Here is a 17,950-nt window from a genome sequence, read left to right as displayed (position 1 = left end):
AGCTCTGGCACCTTTATTTTCAAGAGTGTAGACAAAGTAGTCCAGAGGTAAGGGAACAACCACAAACAGCAGAGTAAAAGTTAATGAAAAGAGATCAGATGAAAGTTACAGTATCTGATCTTAAGTAGGGTCATTCAATAAAATGTTCTGACCATTTCAGGACTTAGGCTCTTCTGCCTTCCTTTTTTACAGCATGAACTACTGTGATGAATTCTTCATCAGACGAAATGAAAATGTGACTGTACTCCGAGGTCAGAGGTTCCTATTTGTTCCATCTCCTGCTTCCCGTGATCGGGTAAAATCAGTGAAGCACAGCTGTTGTTTTTGCTGGAGGCATTTGTTTCTGACAAAAAGCCATTCAGAGCAAGAGACTTTGACAGGCAGTCCCAGTCCACTATATCTCCACTACGAGAGATCAGCACAAATATGAAGTAATTACTCCAAAAACGCCACTACCGTACAGATCAGTGAACAAGCCTGATCAGTGAATAAGCCAATGCTGCGTGGATTGGGCAAAGTCGCCAGTGTCTGCAGTGCTTGTATTAATAAATTCTTGAAAAACTCAAAGTTAGGGCAAAACGTCCATGGACAATAACAGACTATAAATCAACTATTAACAGCAGGGTGAGTGCTGACACCACTATGGCAGACGAGCATAATATAGTGTAGCAGTAGAGGCGTGGAGCCACCTCTAACACCCTCAGGTACCACTCCAGACACTGGATAAAAGTCCAAGACTTCTTTATTAAACAATGATACTGTGCACAAAGCACCCTCCACTCCACACTCATATAAACAATCAATTCTCTACAAACAATACTCTTTCCTCCTCGCCCAGACACTTCGCCCCCCTACCTCCCAGCTCAGCTCACTGTCTAGGCTTTCCCACAGTCCTTTTATACACCCTGACCCGGAGGTGTTCCTGCCCAATCAGTCCACAGTTCCTTTTCCCTTCCGGGTCAGGGTAAACGGTCCTTTTCTTCAACCCTGGAGCACATTGTTTCTTCCTGTCACGTGACCGTGACGTACTCCCGGGTTATAGGGCACATAAGAGTCCACGAGCCCTCCTACAGCGACTCCCGGTGGCCCCCAAGGTATCCAGCAGGGCTGTGTATAAAAACTACATAGTCCATGAGGCCCTGCTGGAACTCGGGGCACGTCCACGCTGCTGGGAGAGCTCCTCCTGGCGGCCTGGGGGTGAGGGCCGGAGTAAAAAGCCGGCAATCCTCCACAATAGTAAAATCTCGATGATCTGTCAGATCATCGACTGAGGCCAAGACAAATAAGAGAAAAGACAGGTAACAGAACGGCTACTTTAAAAATGATATACAGTAGATTAGTTTATCCAATAGTCATATTTATGTACAAGACAAAGCCATTCAGCCCAACAAAGCTCACCAATCCTGTCCACTTATTTCTTCCAAAAAAACATCAAGTCGAGTTTTGAAAGTCCCTAAAGTCTCACTGACTACCACACTACTTGGTCCCTTATTCCAAGTGTCTATCGTTCTTTGTGTAAAGAAAAACTTCCTAATGTTTGTGCCAAATTTACCCTTAACAAGTTTCCAACTGTGTCCCCGTGTTCTTGATGAACTCATTTTAAAATAACTGTCTCGATCCACTGGACTAATTTCCTTCATAATTTTAAACACTTCAATCAGGTCTCCTCTTAATGTTCTTTTGTTTAAACAGTAAAGGCTCAGCTCTTTTAATCTTTCCTCATAATTCAACCCCTGTAACCCTGAAATCAGCCTAGTCGCTCTTCTCTGGACCTTTTCTAGTGCTGCTATGTCCTTTAATTCATATAATCCTCTTTAATAAAATCCCTTTGTGCGTCCAGGTGTCCGTGTGTGTGTGTCTTCTGGTGAAGTGCGCATGCGCGGGGCACGGTGCAATACGCGATATTACTGTCAGAGAAAGTTAGAGGCGTTTTACGGAAATACAAACCAGTATTACTGTGAGAGGAAATTAAAGGTACACAATACAGTGACGCATATTACAGCCACATACAAGCCAGTATTACTGTCAGAGGAGATTAAAGGCATATTACTGACGCCTACGCCTGTATTACCACCAGAGAAAATTAAAGGTATATTACGAACATACAAGCCAGCGGACGTACAAGACAGTATTACTGTCACAGAAAATTAAAGACACACAATACACGGCGGCAGCCCACAAAGAACGGTCAGCTCAGCAAGTAAACATCAACAAAAGAAAGGCTGAAAGAAAGAAAAATACGACCAACAAAAACAATTAGGTCAAAGTCTCTTGCCATTTAATATAGAATGTTCCTACTAATGTTTATGCACTACTGTTCTAGCGCCCGTTATTGTAACGGGCTAAATGACTAGTATTTATATAATATTTTAACAACCAGCATAATAAGCAAACACAACTCAGAGGTACTGGAGTTTACTAAGTTCCACTTGGGAGTCTTCATTCCATAACAAATGGCGCCCTGTCTTATACTCCGTTACGGAGCACACCTCTAAATCAATAAAAGAAAGCTTTCCCTACCAATCAGTTTATCTCCTGCCCCTCACGTTCTGTCTTTCTTTATACCACAGATGCTCCTGCTTATTGTCTCCTGACTCCCTACTCAAAACTTCCTTCTGCCGTACCTTCCTTTCTCTCCTAACTTCTCCTGTCACTCGTGTCCTCCTCTTACAGAGCAGAAGCCCTTCAGCCAGTCCCGTCACTTACACAGCACTCATTCCACCCTTCGTACATTACAATATACCGGGCTATTCAAAATGAGAGAGCAGATTTAAAAAATTTATTTCAAACAAATTGTATAAGACAGAAACACATTCCGCACATCACTGGATAGAGGAAAGTTCAAAGTTTAAAAGTCCGCCTAAAAGTACCAGTGAATGCCACTGAGTGCTGTTTCTCGTTTATAGTAAAATGGCGACATCCCCACAAGAGAAACCCTGGAAGGTAAATGTGTTTTGTGCATTTTCTGCAAGCCAAGTTTATGGACCTTTCTTTTTTGCGGAGCAAACTGTGACTGGATTTTCATACCTGGACATGCTACTAAACTGGTTGTTTCTTCAACTTCAAGGAGATTTGAATGACTTCATTTTCATGCAAGATGGTGCCCCACGTCACTTCCACTTGGAGGTCCGGCGTTACCTAATAATAATAATTCTTTGCATTTATATAGCGCTTTTCTCATTTCTCAAAGAGCTCAGCAATTGCCGGTTAAGGGCCTTGCTCAAGGGCCCAACAGAGCAGAGTCCCTATCGGCATTTACAGGACTCGAACCGGCAACCTTCCGATTGCCAGTGCAGATCCCTAGCCTCAGAGCCACCACTACGCCTGAACAACACCATTCCAGGATGATGGGTTAGAAGAGGTGGACAACGAGATCTTGCTCATCGTTTATGGCCTCCCAGGTCTCCAGACCTTTACTCCCTGCGATTTATATCTATGGGGGTACCTTAAAGAAAAAGTGTTTGTTCCACCTATGCCCGCTAGTCTTCAAGATTTGCGACATCGGATTGAGGAAGCTGTGAATTCAGTAACTAGGGACCAGTTGACTCGTGAGTGGCAAGAAATGGTCTACCATTTTGATGTCTGTCGCGTTACACATGGCGCTCATGTTGAGTGCATGCAACCTCAAGGACCATAGGACCAAACTTTGAACTTTCCTCTCTTCAGTGATGTGAGGAAGGGGTTTCTTTCTTATACAGTCTGTTTAAAATACATTTTTGAAATCTGCTTTTTCATTTTAAATAGCCCTGTGCATTACAGTAATCGCTATATCGCGCTTCGACTTTCGCGGCTTCACTCTATCGCAGATTTTATATGTAAGCATATTTAAATATATATCGTGGATTTTTTGCTGGTTCGCGGATTTCTGCGGACAATGGGTCTTTTAATTTCTGGTACATGCTTCCTCAGTTGGTTTGCCCAGTTGATTTCATACAAGGGACGCTATTGGCAGATGGCTGAGAAGAAACCCAACCAGAGCGTGTATTACATATTAAATAAAACTCCTCAAATATATTGTGAGCACGGGGGCTGTTCGCACCCCTAGAGGATACGGCTGCTCCTCAAAAAACGCTGAAAGATTACCTTCACATTGCTGCCATCCTTCCTGGCCTTACATGTGGCTGCTTTGTCAAGCGATATGCTTCCCGCATGGTGCTTCGCATACTTAAAAGATCAAACAGCACGTATTGATTTTTGATTGTTTGCTTTTCTCTCTCTCTTGCTCTGACATTCTCTGCTCCTGATGGAGGGGGTGTGAGCAGGGGGGCTGTTCGCACCCCTAGACAATACGGATGCTTGTCTAAAAATGCTGAAAGATTATCTTCACATTGCTCCCTTCCGGCTTTGTCAAGCGGCATGCTTCCTGCATGGTGCTTCTCATACTTCAAAGCTTGAACGGCACGTATTAATTTTTGATTGTTTTTCTCTGTCTCTCTCACTCTCTCTGACATTCTCTGCTCCTGACGGAGGGGGTGTGAGCAGAGGGGCTGTTCAAACACTGGCATAAGGATACGGACGCTCCTCTAAAAAATGCTGAAAGACTACCTTCACATTGCTCTCTTCCTTGCAGCTGCTTTATACGGCGGTGCTTCGCATACTTAAAAGCCAAACAGCCCTATTGATTTTTGATTGTTTGCTTTTTTCTCTGTCTCTATGACATTCTCTGCTCCTGACGTGCACTCCTTTGAAGAAGAAGATATGTTTGCATTCTTTTAATTGTGAGACGGAACTGTCATCTCTGTCTTGTCATGGAGCACAGTTTCAACTTTTGAAAAAGAGACAAATGTTTGTTTGCAGTGTTTGAATAACGTTCCTGTCTCTCTACAACCTCCTGTGTTTCTGTGCAAATCTGTGACCCAAGCATGACAATATAAAAATAACCATATAAACATGTGGTTTCTACTTTGCGGATTTTCACCTTTCGCGGGAGGTTCTGGAACGCAACCCCTGCGATCGAGGAGGGATTACTGTATTAACAAAACATAAGAGAATTTAAAAAGAGAATTATAATACAGAAGAACATTAACATTCATACAGAATAACATTATCATTAGTGGTTTCCATTTTCGTCACTTTTTCAATTTTGTCAGCATCACGCCGTTCACTGTTGTTCTTCCTTATCCGTAAACCGAAGCAAAGTTGAAGCACTTTCACCGTTTCGTAAACGTTTAATAATTTCGATTTTTTGTGACAATTCCAACACCACTCACATACATTTACAGGCCATAACAAAGTATAGTAGATTAATTATAACAAAAGAGAAAAGCTATGAAATGCTATTAAAACTGAAGGTATGTAATGAACGCTGTGGTTTCAAAATGCTGCATGACACGTGCTAGGGAAGAACACTACGCACTGGCACAAGGGAGAGTTGTTCCAATGGGCACCGCTCGCAGCGTATCCGTGCGGCAGTAGTAGTACATTAATAGGTAGGTGCTGGCATGCACAATTTTTATTTTATTTTATTTTTTTTTTTTGCCCTGACAGTTAACAGAGACTGACGGTTAATTGAGTGACAGATAATCGAGGTTTTACTGTAATTTCTACACACGCTTTTGATGTGAGTGCCATTAACAGCAGACGGCGGTCCAACACATCTGTGGTGGAAGAACCGCACAGTGAAGAAACAGAGCTCACGTTGTCAGAACAAGGAAAGCAGGAGGTCTGTCCACCCCCAAATATTGAAGTATTCCTTGCAGCTTTCCATTATTATTTACCTGCCTATCTAGGATAACATGAAAAAGAAGAAGCAAAGAGGAGAGAAACTTGAAAGAGACTAGAAGGCAAGACGTTTTCTCTTGAGAGGTTGAATTATTCATCACAATCATGCACACAGCTCAACTACAAACAGATGGCCTGAGCAGCTTAAAAAGGAAATAAGGATGCAGGGAAGAGGGTGAATTTTGCCAAACTCAGGTTTAGGTGGCTGGAACAGAGAGCTAGTCCACCTGTAATAACAGGTGGAAGCACCACAACAGACATGGAAATGAAAAGGCACTGTACACACATACTATAACTCTAACCAGCAATATCCAATTCAGGGGTGCAGGGGTCCAGAGCCCAGTGGCAAGGTGACAGACAGTCACAGTGTTCACTAACATACAGGGTCTGTGAAAAGTCTTCACCCCTTGGAAGTACAACATCTAAACACAGTGAGCTGAATTTGGCTTTTTTTTTGATACTTATGAACATAAAAGGACTTTTTAATGCCAAACTGAAAACAGATCTCTGTAAAGTTCTCTAAATTAATTACAAATATAAAAGACAATAATCATTGGCCGCATAAGTATTCACCCCCTTTAATATGACATCTCTCAGTCATCACTGGTGAAGCCAATTGGTTTTTACAAGTCACAGACTTACTTCAATGGAGATCACCCTTATTCAATTCTGAATACACCTGAAGGACCAACTTGTGGTGAGTCAGTATGGTGGTCCAACCTCCACAATGAAGAAAAAAGAAACACAACAGGCAACTCAGCATACAGGGGACCGATAAGCACAAGTCAGGGGATGAATTCAATGACTATCCCTCGGCGTTTAGTTGAATCAACGATTATAAAATGGAAAAAGTAGGTCAGAGCTATAAATCTTCCTACAGCAGGTCACCCAGAAAAACGGAAGAAGGTAACTGAGGGAAGCCACCAAGAGACCTTCAAGATTTCTGGAGGAGTCACAAACTACAGTACGTGAGACTGGAGAGAGAAGGTGTAGACAAGAACTTTTGTCTGGGAAGGGTTGTGGCATTGGTACACAAAACCTTCGACTTCAACTCGACTTCTAAATTTCTGGTACCACCAACTCAGACTTCACATTCTCAGTTTCTGGAAGCACCGATTCTGACTCTAACTCCTCAATTTCAGGTACCACCAACTCTGATTCCTCAATTTCAGGTACCACCAACTCTGATTCCTCAATTGCAGGTGCCACCGACTCCGACTCATCAACTTCAGGTGCCACCAACTCCAACTCCCAAATTTCTGGTACCACCAACTCTTCTATTTGTAATTAGACTCATATACACTGCTCAAAAAAATGAATGGAACACTTAATCATCCCAGTCCAACACCACGTCAGTGAAGCTTCAACGATATCAATCTGTCCAGTTAGAAAGCAAAAACAATTGTGAATCAATATCACCTGCTTTGGTGCAAATGAAAGTGACAACAGGGGGACTCCAGAGGCAACAGCAAGACAACCCCCAAAAATGGAATAGCGGCTCTTCTACGGCCATGTCTAGCCCTCCTGGGTGTAACAGCTCACCTTCTAGTACCTCCTCCATGCTCCTGAAACTGTGCTGAGAGACACAGCAAACCTTCTTATAATAGCACATATGGATATACCATCCTGGAGGAGCTGGACTACCTGTGTAACCTGAATCACCTGCAGGTACTGCCTCCCTCACACTACCCATAGTGACAAGGACTCCAGCATAATACAAAACTAGAGAAGAATCAGTCAGGAAGGATAAGGAGAGATCAACTGTCTGTGGCCACCATTCTCTTTAGGGGGGAGTGTTTTGCTGTTGCCCCTCCAGTGCACTTGTTGTCACTTTCATTATCACCAAAACAGGCAAAGTTGATTCACAATTGCTTGAGCTTCCTAACTGGACATATTGATATCCCTGAAGCTTCACTGGCTTGGTGTTAGACTGGGATGATTAAGTGTTCCCTTAATATTTTTGAGAAGTGTATTTACTGTGTCAATTGAAAGCACACAGCATACAATATACAAGGTACTTCATCACTGCCAGCATGAATCATCAGGATAATTTCCAGCACTCTAACCTGTTAAAGGTCAGGTTTAAAGGCTGTAGCAACGGTGTCTTACAAACACTGAGTAAAACGAACCATAAGACTAAACTTCCATCCATCCATCCATTTTCCAACCCGCTGAATCCGAACAGGGTCACGGGGGTCCGCTGGAGCCAATCCCAGCCAACACAGGGCACAAGGCAGGAAACAATCCTGGGCAGGGTGCCAACCCACCGCAGGACACACACAAACACACCCACACACCAAGCACACACTAGGGCCAATCCAGAATCGCCAATCCACCTAACCTGCATGTCTTTGGACTGTGGGAGGAAACTGGAGCCCCCGGAGGAAACCCACGCAGACACGGGGAGAACATGCAAACTCCACGCAGGGAGGACCCGGGAAGCGAACCCAGGTCCCCAGATCTCCCAACTGCGAGGCAACAGCGCTACCCACTGCGCCACCGTGCCGCCCAAGACTAAACTTACAAAATTTGAAAAAAAAAAAAAAAACACAACATTTTTATCAAAAGTTCAGAAGCAAAAATAGTTTAATTGAATCAGTAAATGAGAAATTGGAAATTGTAACAAATTATATTACAATTTATATCTAGTCAGAGACAGACTTGGTACATTTTTACCAACTCTGACTCCTCAATTTCTGGTACCACTGACTTCAACTCTGACTCCTCAATTTCTGGTACCACTGACTTCAACTTTGACTCCTCAATTTCTGGTATCATGAACTCCGATTCTGCCTCCATGAATTTTGCTACCACCAATTCAATTCCTCAACTTCTGGTACCACCAACTCCAAGTCCTCAATTTCTGGTACCACAGACTTCAACTTTGACTCCTCAATTTCTGGTATCATGAACTCCGATTCTGCCTCCATGAATTTTGCTACCACCAATTCAATTCCTCAATTTCCGGTACCACCAACTCCAACTCCAACGGAGGACAATGTGGTGGTGCACAGAAGACGAAGAAGAGTAGTGTGTGTTTTGGTGTAGTGCTTTTGGGACTATGAACTCCCTGTGGGACATGGGGAGACTTATCCCACAGGTGAAGAAAAATAAAAGTTTATTTTCTTTAATACATGCCTTCAGTGCTAGTTTGTGTAGGGTCAGGCGTATATATAGCGCCTTTATTCCTATATATATATATATATATATATATATATATATATATATGGCATTCGTAGTCTGTGTCACAATCTGATTGTATGGGTGGTTACCTACCAGGTAACGCTTGTGGTTGGCCAGCGATCTGCTAACATCCGCCACGGTGCCCTCAGTTGCGAGAAGCAGATCATAGAATGGTTGAAATAGTTTACTGTCAAATAATGCAAAGAGTACGCGACACGTGTTTCGCCCTCATTCTGGGCTCATCAGGCGTACACACTCTACTGCACTCCCTCTCGGGAATTGAACCTCGGACGTCAGTGCCAGAGGCAAAGCCCCTAACGTTGCGCCACGGCGTGTGGTTCGTTTATTTGACAGCATGTAGATCGGGGTAATTACATTCACGGCATTCGTAGTCTGTGTCACAATCTGATTGTATGGGTGGTTACCAACCAGGTAACGCTTGTGGTTGGCCAGCAATCTGCATTTATTTGACAGTAAACTATTTCAACCATTCTATGATCTGCTCCTCACAAACTGAGGGCACCGTGGCGGATGTTAGCAGATTGCTGGCCAACCACAAGCGTTACCTGGTAGGTAACCACCCATACAATCAGATTGTGACACAGACTACGAATGCCGTGAATATATATATATATATATATATATATATATATATATATATATATATATATATATATATATATATATATATATAGTCCTGCGGTGGGTTGGCACCCTGCCTGGGATTGGTTCCTGCCTTGTGCCCTGTGTTGGCTGGGATTGGCTCCAGCAGATCCCCGTGACCCTGTGTTCGGATTCAGCAGGTTGGAAAATGGATGTATATATATATATATATATATATATATATATATATATATATATATATATATATATATATATATATATATATATATATATATATACACATATAGTGGCAGATGGCCGAGACGCCCCTTCACTCTATATTCAGGGGTAGCAGCCCTGGGCGGTGCAATACCTCCCCCTGGACGCTAGATGGCCGCCCCCCTGGGTTGGAGCGGTGCCTCGGTTTCCCACAGGGCTTCATGGGCATTGGAGTTGGGTGCAGCCCTGTTGGGTCCCACAGGCACCGCCAGGGGGTGCTGCAGCTGGGATTCCTGATCCCGTATGGGCAGTGTATTCGCCACACCCGGAAGTGCAGCCGGAACTCGGCGATCAACCACCTGGAGCCCTTCCGGGTGAACTGTAAAAGGGCCCAGCAACCACCATTCAATGGCCAGAGTCAGGAGGAGGAGGACGAAGCTTAGAGGAGGAGTGGTGGAAGAAGAAGAAACTGTGTGGTGTGTTTTGGTGGTGCTTTATTTACACTTGAGGACTGTGTTGTGCCTGTGGGGATTACGGGGAAGACGTGCCCCTCAGGTGAAGAAAAATAAAAGTGTATTTATTTTAATGTGCCTCCGTGTCCATCTGTGACCATGTTTAAAATAAAAAAATCGGGAGTCCTCTCCCCTCGACTTTCTCGTCAGATATGGGGATGGATATCTGAGGAGTAAACCGCAAGACAATGATTAAATCTTTATATTGTGTACATTAAAGAACCATCAACAACAATCAAATCAAATTAATAATATAATGAATGATTATTATAAAAGTAAAGTTAAATAAATCGGACTCTGCAGCCACATGAATAAGGTAAAGCAACACTTCTGGTTAGCGGAAATAGCTCAAAAGTTGATAGAAATCCACGTTTTGTACCTGACACTTGTATGTAAAATTTGGTTGACCGACGTGAAAGCGCACTCAGGTTATCGTGTTCACACACACGCACACACACACACACACACAGACAGACAGAATTCCAAAAATGGTATTTCTGGACTCAGGGAGGTCTAAAACATCAAGATTCATCACAACTCAAAATATTATTTTTATTGCATTCCAATACTTTCCCTGCACTTTGTATACGAGAAAGTCAGAAAGGTCTAAAACTTCCGAGATTCGTCAAAATCTCAACACTGAATCTTTGGACGATTCTAATACTTTCCCTATACTTCATATACGAGAAAATAAAACTAATTGGTGTAGAGATGCAGTGGTGGCAAGAAAAGAACAACTGAGGTTACGTTATTATTGTGGCTACTGGAGAGTAAATACTTACATGAAAATTACGTGATACATTTACGGTCATAACCCTGAAGCACATCAGCGTGTGCCATCCGCAGAGCTTGTCTTCAGTTGCACACACGGCTATCTGAAACACGTCCTTCAGCACATAAACTTTGTAGCACATCATTTTCAAGCAGCCTCCTAGTTAATAATTATAGAAAACAAGGCGCCCAAAGGCCCGCCATGATATTTTTTATTTTTCCCAGGGAGAAAAATGTTTCTACCTGATGAAAAAAAGTCCACAACACGCCCAGGAGATGTCTACTGAAATGTTTTATTTTGCTTGAGAGTTTATAGTGTGAAACGCAACAGAACTAACTGGAAACTGAAACAAAGGAATAAAACGTCACGTGGTTTGGAACAAAGCAAACGGACTAGGAGTGTAAAAATGCCTCAAGTACGCGGATGGAGACCTCCGAGTTAATTACTGTAAAAAATGCTTTACTACACATGTTTGTGATGTGCCATTGTTTGCAATGACAAATGCAATGCACATGTCTCTGTTATATACCATTGGTATGTGATTTGTAAAAACAATATTCATGTATGTGATGCAAATGCAATGCATTTTATTCCTACAATTTTTTGCAATGGGTCATCTGTTGGAATACTAGAGACTTAGCAACCACACAGAGTGAAGGGGGTGAAGAGGTCTGAATACTTTCTGAATCCACTGTGTATAAAACAGACTGACATTATGCCAATGGAACTGCTTCCATTTTTACTTTTTTTCTCCTCCATAAAAATTTTAATTTTTTTTTTTTGCATATGTGTTAGTGATATCCATCTGTCTTTTCCTTCTGGTCTTCTCTTGGATTTCTTTTACCTCTTCACTTAGATAGATAGATAGATAGATAGATAGATAGATAGATAGATAGATAGATAGATAGATAGATAGATAGATAGATAGATAGATAGATAGATAGATAGATAGAAAAGGCACTAACATAGCATAGATAGATAGATAGATAGATAGATAGATAGATAGATAGATAGATAGATAGATAGATAGATAGATAGATAGATAGATAGATAGATAGATAGATAGATAGATAGATAGATAGATATGAAAGGCACTATATAATAGATAGATAGATAGATAGACATGAACAGTACTAAATAAGATAGATAGATAGATAGATAGATAGATAGATAGATAGATAGATAGATAGATAGATAGATAGATAGATAGATAGATAGATAGATATGAAAGGCACTATATAATAGATAGATAGATAGATAGATAGATAGATAGATAGATAGATAGATAGATAGATAGATAGATAGATAGATAGATAGATAGATAGATAGATAGATAGATATGAACAGTACTAAATAAGATAGATAGATAGATAGATAGATAGATAGATAGATAGATAGATAGATAGATAGATAGATAGATAGATAGATAGATAGATATGAAAGGCACTATATAATAGATAGATAGATAGACATGAACAGTACTAAATAAGATAGATAGATAGATAGATAGATAGATAGATAGATAGATAGATAGATAGATAGATAGATAGATAGATAGATAGATAGATAGATAGATAGATAGATAGATAGATAGACATGAACAGTACTAAATAAGATAGATAGATAGATAGATAGATAGATAGATAGATAGATAGATAGATAGATAGATAGATAGATAGATAGATAGATAGATAGATAGATATGAAAGGCACTATATAATAGATAGATAGACATGAACAGTACTAAATAAGATAGATAGATAGATAGATAGATAGATAGATAGATAGATAGATAGATAGATAGATAGATAGATAGATAGATAGATAGATATGAAAGGCACTATATAACAGATAGACAGACTTTATGTACATAAGGAGCTTTCAGAGTTAATAAAGCTTCACCCAAATTTCTATCCTTCTGCATGAAAAGCTGCTCCTTGGTGTTTAGTGCGGATTGAGAGCTGCCTGCAGTTGTGCTGCTTTGGCTGTTGATGGAGGTATCAGAACGTATTTCTTTTTTTCCTTTTTTTCTTATTTCTTTCTTTCTCTTTTCAGCCTGATGCTTAGTTAGCGTTTTTGTTGTTGTTTTTCTTTTTCTCTTTCTTTCAAGACCCCATAGTCAGACAGTGGGGTGTGAGTTCAGGGTACATCATGTACAGTTTTGTGTCGGGTGGCATGCTCCTATTTTCATTTTAGGGTGAGTGAGCCTTTTCAGCGTATAATTTTTGTGTGCATGATTTTTTGTGTGAGGGATTAGGGAATTATGCTTATCATAGGACTTACTTCTGAATGCTTTAAAATCACTTCAGTTTTTCTTTTTTATCCCCCCCCCCCCCCCCCCCCAATATGAAATGTCTAGTTATGCAAGACCTCAAGATTTTGTTTTCAATTGGAGCCCAGGTAGATGAAGTGCCTTGTTCAGGGTCACAAGATGTAAGCAGCAGGACTGGATTTGATCCTACAGCTTCACATTTGTATTCACTTACAGTATTTGGCTGACGCCTTTATGCAAGTCGACTTACAGCACTGATGATACAGTTGCTTACATTTCTTTTGGTTTTCCAATTGGAGCCCAGGTAGATCAGGTGACTTGCTCAGGGTCACACAGTGTCAGTAGCAGGATTTGAACCCACAACCTCAGAGCTTAAATTCTAAAGTCTCGACCACTATATGCCACACTACCTACACGTAATTGCACAAAACTATATACAAATCACCATTAATAAAGAGGTTCACAAACTAAAATGAACTAGAATTGGGCTGGCTCGTTGATAAATATTAGTCAGTCATTCTCCAACCCGCTATACCCTAACATAGGGTCACGGGGGTCTGCTGGAGCCAATCCCAGCAAGCACAGGGCAGGAACAAATCCTGGGCAGGGTGCCAGCCCACCACAGGGCACAGTGCATACATCAATTTATTTGGCCGACGCCTTTATCCAAGTCGACTTACAACATATATGATACAATTGATTACATTTCTTTCCTTTTTCCAACTCCCTCAGGGTCACACAGTGTCAGTGGCCAGATCTGAACCCCCAGCCTCATGGTTGGAAGTCCAAAGCCTTAACCAGTACACCACACTGGCTGCACACACACTCACTCACTACACATACGCATACATACAGTTGAAAACATACACACAGAGATGCATAGCCTCCAAGTAAAAAACCAACACGGGTCACTCCGATAACATTCACATTATCCCGACTGTTTTCTATGCACACTCATGAGCCTCCCCAGCCATTTAAAGCGAAGTGGCGCGTGCACGGCGACACGACAAGACCTACAAATGACCGTCGCTCCAAGTTCAAGCCCTCGATGTTTGTTACTGATATAAAAGTTTCCAGCGGGATGCCGCTGCTAACAAAAACACGAGTATAAAATGAAGATCGCGACGGACTTTTTTTCCAATAAAGTAAAGAGCTGGGAGAATCGAGGGACTTAGCGGGCGTTAGGACCGCGACGCTGCCAACAGCCTCTCAGGGAGAAAGGGCTTGGAGAAAAAGTGAACACAATGAAGCCAGCAAGTGACATCCCAGCGCGACGGTGACCCGGGAGTGAGTCGCGCCACATCTCTGTCAATCTCATCACCTTTTTTTTTTTTTTTTGAATTTGGGCGCGCGTGACTCACGAGATGCAGGTGGGGTGGGGGGGGGGGGGGTCTCCCTCCACGCCGGACCCGGCAAGTTGTCTTTTGTCAGGAAAGCAGCTCTCCGCTTCCGTACGAGGAAAAAAGTCACGGCAAATGCGGAAGGCGGACACTTACTTTCGTGCCTGGCGGTGCTCCACGTGTGCCGGGGCACTCCCGGGCTCTTGATGATCGCTCTGCCGGCCGATTTGAGCGCGTCCATAGCGGGAAGCGACACTCGGAAGAAGGCGGTCGGCAATTGCTGAGAGTGAGTGAGTGAGAGAGAGAGAGAGAGAGAGAGAGAGAGAGAGAGAGAGAGAGAGAGAGAGAGAGAGAGAGAGAGAGAGAGAGAGATGGGCAGGGAGTAACCCCTTCAGCGCCGTACTGCATCTGTCACTTACTACGATCGCCTCCCACCAGAGTACACGAGGGAGGAGCTGCGAGCGACAAGTAACTCCTTGAGTGCCGGCGAAAGCGCAAAGGAGACCCCCGCTAACACAGCTGAGGCTGACAGTTAAAAAGGCTGTCGCTGCCAGGGCTCCCTGTGAAATGATAAAGGAGACACCAGTGATCAGCTGGTCCAGACTGTAACCCCTTCATCGCCAGAGGCTAGATAATAACTACTAGAAGGGGCTTCCACATGAAGGATTCCAGGATTTTAGGATTCTACATGACGGATTCTAGGAAAACTACCTGAATAGAATTCCACGGGAACCCAGAGGCTGCCCCAGTTAGTAAGCGACACTAGCGACCGTTTAAGGCAGGGGTGTCCAACTCCGGTACTGGTGGACCGCAGTGGCTGCAGGTTTTCATTCCAACCCTTTTCCTAATCAGCCTGCTGTTATCACCAGCGCCGTCTTACCGCATGGGCACGCTGGGCCCCATGCTATTCTATGTATGTTGTGACTTGCTGTCAATAAATAAATACTAGATAGATAGATAGATAGATAGATAGATAGATAGATAGATAGATAGATAGATAGATAGATAGATAGATAGATAGATAGATAGATAGATAGATAGATAGATAGATAGATAGATAGATAGATACTTTATTAATCCCAATGGGAAATTCACATTCTCCAGCAGCAGCATACTGATACAATAAACAATATTAAATTAAAGATTGATAATAATACAGGTAAAAAACAGACAATAACTTTGTATAATGTTAAATATTAACGTTTACCCCAAAGGGTGGAATTGAAGAGTCGCATAGTTTGGGGGAGGAACGATCTTCTCAGTCTGTCAGTGGAGCAGGACGGTGACAGCAGTCTGTCGCTGAAGCTGCTCCTCTGTCTGGAGATGATCCTGTTCAGTGGATGCAATGGATTCTCCATGATTGATAGGAGCCTGCTGAGCGCCCATCGCTCCGCCACAGATGTTAAACTGTCCATCTCCATGCCAACAATAGAGCCTGCCTTCCTCACCAGTTTGTCCAGGCATGAGGCGTCTTTCTTCTTAATGATGCCTCCCCAGCACACCACCATGTAGAAGAGGGCACTCACCACAACCGTCTGATAGAACATCTGAAGCATCTTATTGCAGATGTTGAAGGGCGCCAGCCTAATTTATCATCCAGCTGCACTCCCAGATATTTATAGGTCTGCACCCTCTGCACACAGTCACCTCTGATGATCACGGGGTCTATGAGGGGTCTGGGCCTTCTAAAATCTACCACCAGCTCCTTGGTTTTGCTGGTGTTCAGTTGTAGGTGGTTTGAGTCGCACCATTTAACAAAGTCCTTGATTAGGTCCCTGTACTCCTCCAGCCCACTCCTGATGCAGCCCACGATAGCAGTGTCATCAGCGAACTTTTGCACGTGGCAGGACTCCGAGTTGTATTATATATATATACTACGCTATACTAAATTATAAATATTTGTTATTGTGTTACAAGTGGACATTGGTTTAGTATCACGGTCCCCTCTGCAACCTCACATGCAGGTATGTGAACGGATCTCACGCACTACATCACGTAAAAGCCTACATGTTAGCGTCACTTCGACTCAATTCTATGCAAAGAAATTTCGCAAATGTTTGTGTTGAACACTTTATTAATCTATCTTCTATATATATAAAAGCCAAATACCAATAACTCACTCATCACAAAATCTCCCGAACCTTGAGGACTTGGGACTTAAAATTTGGAATGTAGGTTACCCATAAGTGCTCGCTAAGAAACATCCATCCATTTTCTTTTTTTTTTTTTTTTTTTTTTAATATTTTTATTTTATTAATTTTCATTGTAATCATTCCATACAAACAGATCAATTTATAACCCAACAAATTTGAAGACAAATCAAACCCCACCCCTGAGAAGGAGAGCTTAGCTAAAGGAAAATTGCTTTAAGCTTTTTAATAAGGCAACATTAAACAAAAGAAGGGGAGAAGTAAATATCTATATAAATAAGAGATGGAGAAAGAAGTTAAATGCAATAATAGTTAATTCTCTTATTCTAAAATAATATTGATTAAATCCTGCCAAGTTTTGAAAAAATTTTGTACAGATCCTCTAACTGAAAATTTGATTTTTTCCAATTTCAAATAATATAAAACATCAGTTTCCCACTGACTTATAAGAGGAGAATTAGGATTCTTCCAATTTAACAAAATAAGTCTGCGTGCCAAGAGTGTAGTGAATGCAATCACCGTTTGTTTGTCCTTCTCCAATTCCAGTCCATCTGGAAGGACACCAAACACAGCTGTTAGTGGGTTAGGAGGGATTGTGATACTAAGGCTGTCTGAGAGGCACTTAAAAATTTTGGTCCAAAATGATGTTAGTTTGGTGCAGGCCCAGAACATGTGACCCAGTGAGGCAGGAGCTTGGTTGCAGCGCTCGCAGGTTGGATCCTGGCCTGGAAACATTTTGGACAGTTTTAAGTGAGACAGATGAGCTCGATATATAATTTTTAGTTGAATAATTCTCTGCTTTGCTACCTTCCACTCCTTTTCTGATATATTGATTAAGAGATCTTCTTCCCAATGTCCTCTTGGATCTTTGAAAGGTAGGGACTCTAATAAGATTTTATATATTGCGGAAATAGTGTTTGTTTCCTCGGAATTGAGCAGTATTTTTTCCAGCATTGTGGAGGGTGCAAGGTGGGGGAAATCGGGCAATTTCTGTTTAACAAAATTTCTAATTTGAAGATAGTAAAAGAAATGTGTAGCTGGGAGGTTAAATTTTGAACGTAATTGTTCAAAAGATGTAAATATGTTGTCTATATAAAGATCTCTGAGCATTTTAATCCCAAAACTTTTCCAGGTATTAAAAACTGGATATACTTGCGAAGGTTGAAAGAGGTGGTTCCC

General features: G+C 42.0%; 1 protein-coding gene across 2 annotated transcripts in view; it reads right to left on the bottom strand.

Moving 5' to 3' along the window:
- The window catches only part of si:dkey-71h2.2 (low density lipoprotein receptor adapter protein 1), a 184,330-nt gene extending 169,062 nt beyond the window's left edge, over positions 1-15,268 (bottom strand). Inside the window, exon 1 of one of the 2 annotated variants that reach the window (XM_051924490.1) lies at positions 14,778-15,268. In XM_051924490.1, coding sequence (XP_051780450.1) covers positions 14,778-14,862 — 85 coding nt within the window. In that variant the 5' untranslated portion in view covers positions 14,863-15,268. The remainder of the gene's footprint in view (positions 1-14,777) is intronic. The other variant, XM_028796375.2, reaches the window with a different exon arrangement.
- Positions 15,269-17,950: the final 2,682 nt, after the last annotated feature.

This window comes from Erpetoichthys calabaricus, chromosome 3 (genome assembly GCF_900747795.2).
Source record: "Erpetoichthys calabaricus chromosome 3, fErpCal1.3, whole genome shotgun sequence".
NCBI classification, from domain to species: Eukaryota; Metazoa; Chordata; class Cladistia; order Polypteriformes; family Polypteridae; genus Erpetoichthys; species Erpetoichthys calabaricus.
This window is presented reverse-complemented; position numbering and strand designations above follow the sequence as displayed.